This window comes from Engraulis encrasicolus, chromosome 8 (assembly GCF_034702125.1).
Source record: "Engraulis encrasicolus isolate BLACKSEA-1 chromosome 8, IST_EnEncr_1.0, whole genome shotgun sequence".
Taxonomy (NCBI): Eukaryota; Metazoa; Chordata; class Actinopteri; order Clupeiformes; family Engraulidae; genus Engraulis; species Engraulis encrasicolus.
In genome coordinates this window covers 2,493,828-2,501,327 of record NC_085864.1, presented here as the reverse complement: position 1 = coordinate 2,501,327, position 7,500 = coordinate 2,493,828, and the positions used below count along the sequence as shown (strand labels likewise).

Here is a 7,500-nt window from a genome sequence, read left to right as displayed (position 1 = left end):
CTCTGACAGCTGTAATTGCAACACTATCAGTATGCTATTACATGGTTTCAACTATGTAATATTCAACTATGTAGTATCAAACTCGTGTATTACTGTACAGTGTATACAGTGCACTGGTGCTTTCTGATAAGGCCCGAGAGATCAGTGAGGTGACAATTTACACTGTGCACAAGTTCTTGTTATCATAGCATGTGCTGCCTGATAGGATAGGTGGTGTGAAGTCAACACTTGTGCTCCTGACCACGAGTGACCTCCTGAGCTAATTATATGTGACTGACCTAAGACAGCGAGTTGGCTGGCCCTGAAGTACAGTGAAAGTCCACTTGGCACACAAACTGTACCTACTAATAGCATGGCAGGAGGCTAGGTTCTGGGAGTGCCAAACTCTGATGTAGTGCCTACTAGGAACAGTAGCTTTGGTAGCCTAGAAATCTTAACGCACCATAGCAGCAGAAAAATATGTTTTGCCTCACAGGTTAGTCTAGCCTAGACTCGCACCATGGGATAATCCTGTCACTGAGTGTTATGTGTTCTTTAACCCCTTAAGACACGGCTTTATAAATTAGCTGTTACCAGCATGGCAATGACCAAGTCGTAATGTATTACTAAGGGCCCTGTGCACTGTCATAGTAGTGTAGTACTATAGTAGTTAACTTTCAATGTCTATTACAGCGTGCCACAGGAGGTACGGCGTGCATTAAGGGGTTAAAGTAGATGTTTAGTAAAATAGAGGTACTGACCTTGCATAAAATGTGTTGTTGCACAGGTTATATAGGCACCTGAGCTCTCATACCCTCGTCATGGTAGAAAGACAACTCACAAATGTCTTCTGAAGTACATAAACCTTCAACTTGAACTTGACCTTTGACTTGAACCTGACCTTCAACATAATCTTAACCTTGACGCTGACCTAAATATACAAGTGACTAGTCACATGAAAATAGGCCACAAGTAGGCCCAGGTGTATTTTGAATCTTAGATTCATGTTTAATTAATGTTTAATCATAGATTCTGAGAGTGTTCACTTCTGAAAGGCAGAGCATGCAATACTCTCTCTCTCTAGGTCAGTGGTTCCCAACCTTTTTTTCAGTGACCCATATTTTTACCATTGTAAGCTATGAAGACCCAATCGCACGAGCGGCCGCACGAAAGGGAGTCACATCATACTAATTAATTATCATTTTATTCCTGAATTTGTCCTCAGTCAAATATGGAATAACTGTTTAATGTATCACTTAGATTGTGTTGCTTCTATGCATATATTAGTTTAAATGCTTTGCCATTTATCCAACATGGGCTATATATGGTATTAAAATTAAAGCCCCTTAAACTCAAGAGGGCTTTGCGACCCACTGTGGATCTTTGGCGACCCATAGGTTGGGTCCCGACCCATAGGTTGGGAACCACTGCTCTAGGTCATCCTCAGACTTTGATAGCTTATTTCCAGAGTTCAGGCTGCTCATTTACAAGTGTTACATTTTTTCTAGCTGCAACTCTTACAGTACTTTGGTCATACTAGTAAATATTAGTTTATTACTTGTAAATAATCATGAAAAGATTCAATTTAGGAATAGGTAGCACAGTTTGAACAGCATAGTCACAATACCTACTCTGGCCACATCCCTATGGACTGCACCTGAAGAAGACAAAGAAATCAGCCCTGAAAGTTTCTCTTGGTCATAGTAAAGACAATGTTGACCATTTTAAAGACAAAATGTATGCTTTAAGACAAATCAATATTGTTGTCTGATGCATTTAGTAGCTTCTTCAAAGACCTCAACTTTCTGACAAAAAAGACAAAAAAAGGTTTTGGCTGTTTTCTCTATTTTGCGCTGAGATACATGTGACTCTGGGATTGAAATTCAGTCGCATATCATTGAAAAAGTACCAATATGAAACACCAATACTGAAGTCTGAAGACCACAAAATGCACATTCTGCAAAAACAAAGAACAAAGTTACTAAACACTTTTTTTGGAAGATTTTCTCCAGTTTGCAAATCACCTGTGGGATTTGAAATTCAGGCACACATAATGTATTCTACATGCCCAACATGTGGATTGTGTTGATGGAGGGGGGAAAAAAGTGTTCAAGTCACCTGAGCTCTGTTCCCCTGGAGACTCCGGACAGGAGGCGCACCACGTCTTGGCAGAAACCATAGCTCATGAAGAGCACAGCGTTCTCAGCGATGTTGGCAATGAGGGCCGGAGTGGTGCCCTGGTACAGGCCCCGCAGCCCCACCTGCTGGTAGGTGGCAGTAAAGCAGTGCAGGAAGCCGCGGTACATGCCAGGGAAGGTCTGCATCTTCACCTTGGCCGTGTCGAATGGCTGCCCGCTGAACACGCAGGCCGTGCCACCTGTAGTGTGTGTGTGTGTGTGTGTGTGTGTGTGTGTGTGTGTGTGTGTGTGTGTGTGTGTGTGTGTGTGTGTGTGTGTGTGTTTGTGTTTGCGTGTTCATGGATGCATTGGTGAGTGTTGTGTGCATGCAGGTTGGGTGGTAGTTTGCAGTGCAAATGAAGCAAAACAGATAAAATGACTAATCATCAAAGGTAACATGAAATAAAATAAAGTCACTTTCAAAGACACTTTCTGGGAAGAGAGAAACTACCACAAAGTGACGCAAGTTACTAGTACGCAAGTCCTGTAGTTCTCTATTTGGACATCAGAAGAAGAGCAGTTGACTAAGAACAGTGGGGGAAGGTCTATTCACTGTCTCCTCTTTAAGCTACACTCAAAAAAGCAGCCTAATTGGGAGATGTAAATTACAACTACTTATAACAATGTAACAATTAGTTTAATGATCACATTCATGATCGTCATAAAATGGCAGCCTTTAACTGCAACATGATCTCCAAAAATTCCGTGCTCCTGGACACAGATGTGAAGGACACAAAATCTGTGTCCAGGAGCACGGATTTTGCCAAAATTCCGTGCTCCTGGACACAGAATTATTTTCCGTGCTGGACACACAGAAATGGTCTCTCTATACTCCCACAGCTCTATGTTTCCACAGTCTTGTGTTTTCTCAGGATTTTTCCTAATTTCAAATACTTTTTCCCAAAAAAAACATTTCCTACTGACAGGTTAGGGTTAGGGATTGTTTTGGTCTGGGCACAGCTAGTTTTCTTTCATTCATTATATGAATTTGATAGCCTAGCAACCAACTGGAAAAGGTATTTCTCTTTAATGACAGGTTAAGGTTAGGGAATGTTTTGGTCAGGGCACAACTTAGATTTCTATAGCATTATTTTGATTAGGATTAGCATTTGGTATGTATTTTTTAATGATAGAGTTAACACAGTGCTGTGGTAATAGCTTATAGAAAGCACTTCCGTGTGCCCATCACGGAAAACAATTCCGTGTCCAGGAGCACGGAAAACCATTCCGTGTCCAGGAACACGGAATTTTGGCAAAATCCGTGCTCCAGGACACGGATTTCGTGTCCTTAACATCCGTGTCCAGGAGCACGGAATTTTTGGAGATCAGGCTGTTAACTGTATTGCCATATTCCTCTTATCTTCGGGCCACTATGGTACTACAGATGGTCAGATTGATAAGACTATTAACTCTTTGCTGAACACACTCAACTGTGTATATGTATCATAGAATAACAACATTGATATGACATTGCCATGGGTACATATTAAGTCTTTTTCATAACCATATTGGTGACGATAAGGAATGGGATAAGAGTGGTTCTGTGAGATCTGGTTGAAGAAAATGAGAGTACCTGCTGCTCCTGCTGAGAGGTCGATGATGGCCTGAACCACAGGATGAGGGGCCATGATGATGGAGATGAAGCTGTGATGAAGAGGAAGATGATGACGATTAAGCTGATGTTGCTGTTGGTGGTGGTGGTGAAGATGAGGAAGAAGAAGAAGCAGATGATGATGATGATGATGATGATGGGACAGTCGTGACCTAGTGGTTAAGGAGATGGGCTGTAAGATCAGAGGGTTGCAGGTTCAAATCTCACCCTTCCACTCCTTACCTAACCCCATGGATAAAGTGCCCTTGAGCAAGGCACCTCGCCCCACATTGCTCCAGGCACGGTAACCAATACCCAAATAACTATAAGTCGCTTTGGAAAACAGAGTCAGCTAATAGTGTAGGCCTAATGAAGCTGTTGCTCCTGCTGATGATGGTGCGTTAAAAATAACCTGCCTTTCTGGTTTCTGTAGGCCTACACAAAATAACGAATTGTAGGCACAGGCACGGCACCACTCCCCCTTTACCAGGAAAGATAAGATAAGATAAGATACTACGATAAGATAAGACACGTTTTTATAAGTCCGTCCTTTTCACCGTTTCTTATATAACTTTGTAGGCCTAAGTCGAAAGTCATAACCTACCCGTCACCGTAAGACACTGACACGCGGAATTGAAAAGACCATCAGACAGGAGGGACCCTGTCACAGACAATAATTATACCCGACCCGTTGATCTGATGACTGGGGCCAGTTGAAAATCCAGTTGAAACTGAAGGTGTTTTTGGTAAATGTCAATGTCTCCTGCCGTCGTTACACAGTACACACCCACAGGACAATCAAACAAGCTTGTGAACTTTTAACAGCGCGAGAGCATTAGGCTACGTCTGATTGGATGATTCTCCCAAAATTTCTCAACAGATGACGCGTACAATTACTGAGAAAAGGCGATGAGACAGATGGACGTGGAATGACTGACATCCCCTTGAGAACGTCACATCGATAGCCTACTGATTTCCTCTTTTCTAAAAAATAAAGAACTATTCTTATCGTGAAGGACGCCCTGTTGGGTTAAATTTAAAGTCACCACTGCACTATACCATATGCCTACTCCTATAATAGTCTATATAATAATATATGTTAATACATAATACATAATAGGCCTATTGTTCTTATAATATAGGCTAGTATGATTAATGTGATTGGCCTAGGGCCTGGGCTACGCTACATGTTGTTATTGGGTCCAATGTCTGATCGCTAATCAAGGAACTAAGTTCTTGAATATTGTGATGCATCTACCCAAATGCAAACAAAACGTGGCATGTGCAAGGACTAAATCCCGTTGTACAGTAGGCTATCAATCGCTTTGACAATTGAACGCACGGGTCGATGGTTTACTTAAAGTGACATATGGTTTACAATGACTTACCTTAATGGTTGCATCTTACCTCTAAGTTACATGGCAAATCACCTGTCTTCCCGTCAGAAATCCATAGGCTACATGCACGTCTTATAGGCTACGCGCACATTAGAGACTTGACTTGATTGCACAACATCAAGACATATGGGAATGTCCCACATGCCAGCCGGCCGGTGAAGTCCATCAGGTGTCAGCTGGCATAGCCGTGGGAAATGTGTAAGCAGGGCTCCAGTTAGGCTACTATGCTGTTCTTGCAGCTGATTAGCTGGTTAGCGCCTGGTTAAATTGTCCAATTAAACGTGTATCTGAACTCACATACTTGTCTATATACTATATATACTATTGTTTTTCAAGTGCACGCTAGTCCACGGTAAGTATGAAGACGAACGGTCTGATGTTGTGCCAACATGCCTGTAAGAGGGTTAAAAGCGGCCGAATGCGACCTGGCCAAAGCTAAGGAAGTGCGCAAGTTTGTCCGACTGTCTCTCAAGGCGCGCACGCAAGAAGGTTCTTCATACAGACATGTGTGGTATCACATATGGCCACACGATGGTGGTGTTGAAATACTAATAATAGGAAATCACTCTGCTTTTTTCCGGGACGGGTTCGGTTTCGCTTGTTTTTCAGACAACGCCTCTCTATCCATACGCGTGATGTTAGGACGAGAAGCGCCGATTTCATTTTCATGAAACAAACAGCGTGTTTAGAATTGTTGTCTATCTGAGTTATTCATCATCTTTCGTTGTTATGCAGTTGGCTATATAGGCTACAGTAGCACTGCACCAAAAGACGCACAATATTACGCACCAGTGTATAAGACGTATTCCTGATTTGATAAACAATGTCCATGTCTGAGATAGGCTACTGAAGTTTTTGATGGCTGTTAGTTGGGAAGGAATTTTGTTTCCTGTCGCAGTGTTTTTATTAGGCCTATCATTATTGTCTTAATACTGCCGGCAGCCGACATGACAAGTAGGCTGTGAAATCAACGCAATTTAGACAAAATGAGAGGACTATCTTGATATCACATTCCCCAGTTTCTCGATTGGACACTATGAATGACCGGGGTATCCATTTTCAGAACCTCGAACAATGTAAAAGACAATGTTGTGACGCAGCTGTGAAAGTCGTTGAAAATATGGCAAGCAAACTTAGACAGTAGGATATAGCCTAATCCAATACTGAAGCTCAACCAGGTAGTAGCCTAACTTAGAAGTTATTACAATGTAACCACCTAGGCGTTATAGCCTATACGACGTTTCAAAACAAGGCTTCAAAACAAGCGCGTTGTTATTTCCTAGTCCACTTTCTCCCCCCCCCCCCGAAGTGTGTTGTGGAAAATATGCGAACGCGGTGGAAAGAAAAAACATTCAGAAAACAACAAGACTATGGCATAAACGTCTAATTGGGACAGGATATGTTTATGAGAGCAAAGAAGAAGAAAACATTGCCGTTTCACTTTTAAAGGCGCTTCTATTGGCGGTCCCGCATTGTCACTCAAGGAGGGGTGGTGTCAGCTGACATATGGTTGTTCCAGTAAGAGCACTTACGCTCAGTAGAAGCACACTCAACAGGCAGGAATACGGATAGTCACGGTACGAGCGGAATACTGCTTAGACTGGACTGGATAGCTGACAACAACCTCTATACCAAGCGGACAGGGACGTTTCAGAGCGTAGCTTCTTGCTGCGCCACTTCTATCCTTGCTTTACGCTTGGGATTTCTGGCTTTCACGGACTTACTAATGTAGGGTAATATTTTAGTGGTGTGTGACGAAACTAATTTCCTTTGCTCCTTGCTTTGTCTATTTCGGTTTGTTTGTTTTTTTCTTCTGTTGGTTTGCTGCGCATGAGTAACTTTTCCAGTGCAACTTCTATGTGACTCTTGGATTGGATTTACTATTTGCTACAATGGCTGAAGCAGCCCAGCGACAGTTAGTGGATATCGACCCGGATTTCGAGCCCCTTTCCCGGCCCCGGTCATGCACTTGGCCCCTGCCACGGCCGGAGTTCAGCAACCCGGCCGACTCCAACACATCCTCGCCGGCTCCCTCTGTCAAGCAGGAGCCCGGCGTCAACAATGCTGACTACATCAACAATCTCAGCCTGCTGGAGGAGAACGAAGACTACCCCGACCAGAAGCCCATGGGTCTTTGCGGGGACTTCTCGTGTCAAGAGAACTGTCTCCAGACCCATCCGCATCAGCAGCAGCAGCAACAGCAGCAGCAGCAGCTGCCGAGCCCACAGCAGCTTGCCCACCAGCAGCAGCAACAGGTGCCCCTGCTTTCCTCCCCTGTCGGCTCGACCTCCTCGGTGGCCGCGGCCGCAGCTGCCGCGGCGCAGCGCAAGAGCAGCTCGTCTCGGCGAAATGCCTG

General features: G+C 43.7%; 2 protein-coding genes across 4 annotated transcripts in view; one reads left to right on the top strand and one right to left on the bottom strand.

The window, feature by feature from the left end:
* Nucleotides 1-5,676, bottom strand: part of slc25a15a (solute carrier family 25 member 15a) — a 15,828-nt gene extending 10,152 nt beyond the window's left edge. The window contains exons 1-3 of one of the 3 annotated variants that reach the window (XM_063204800.1): nucleotides 4,352-5,676; nucleotides 3,730-3,920; nucleotides 2,098-2,356 (exon numbers count right to left, since the gene is read on the bottom strand). In XM_063204800.1, coding sequence (XP_063060870.1) covers nucleotides 2,098-2,356; nucleotides 3,730-3,784 — 314 coding nt within the window. In that variant the 5' untranslated portion in view covers nucleotides 3,785-3,920; nucleotides 4,352-5,676. The remainder of the gene's footprint in view (nucleotides 1-2,097; nucleotides 2,357-3,729; nucleotides 3,921-4,351) is intronic. The other 2 variants (XM_063204799.1, XM_063204801.1) reach the window with 2 other exon arrangements.
* A 779-nt stretch (nucleotides 5,677-6,455) lies between these two features.
* Nucleotides 6,456-7,500, top strand: part of foxo1a (forkhead box O1 a) — an 81,789-nt gene continuing 80,744 nt past the window's right edge. Inside the window, exon 1 of the mRNA XM_063204798.1 lies at nucleotides 6,456-7,500. This exon is cut by the window's right edge and continues 151 nt beyond it. Within this exon, the coding sequence (XP_063060868.1) occupies nucleotides 7,037-7,500 (464 nt within the window). The 5' untranslated portion in view covers nucleotides 6,456-7,036.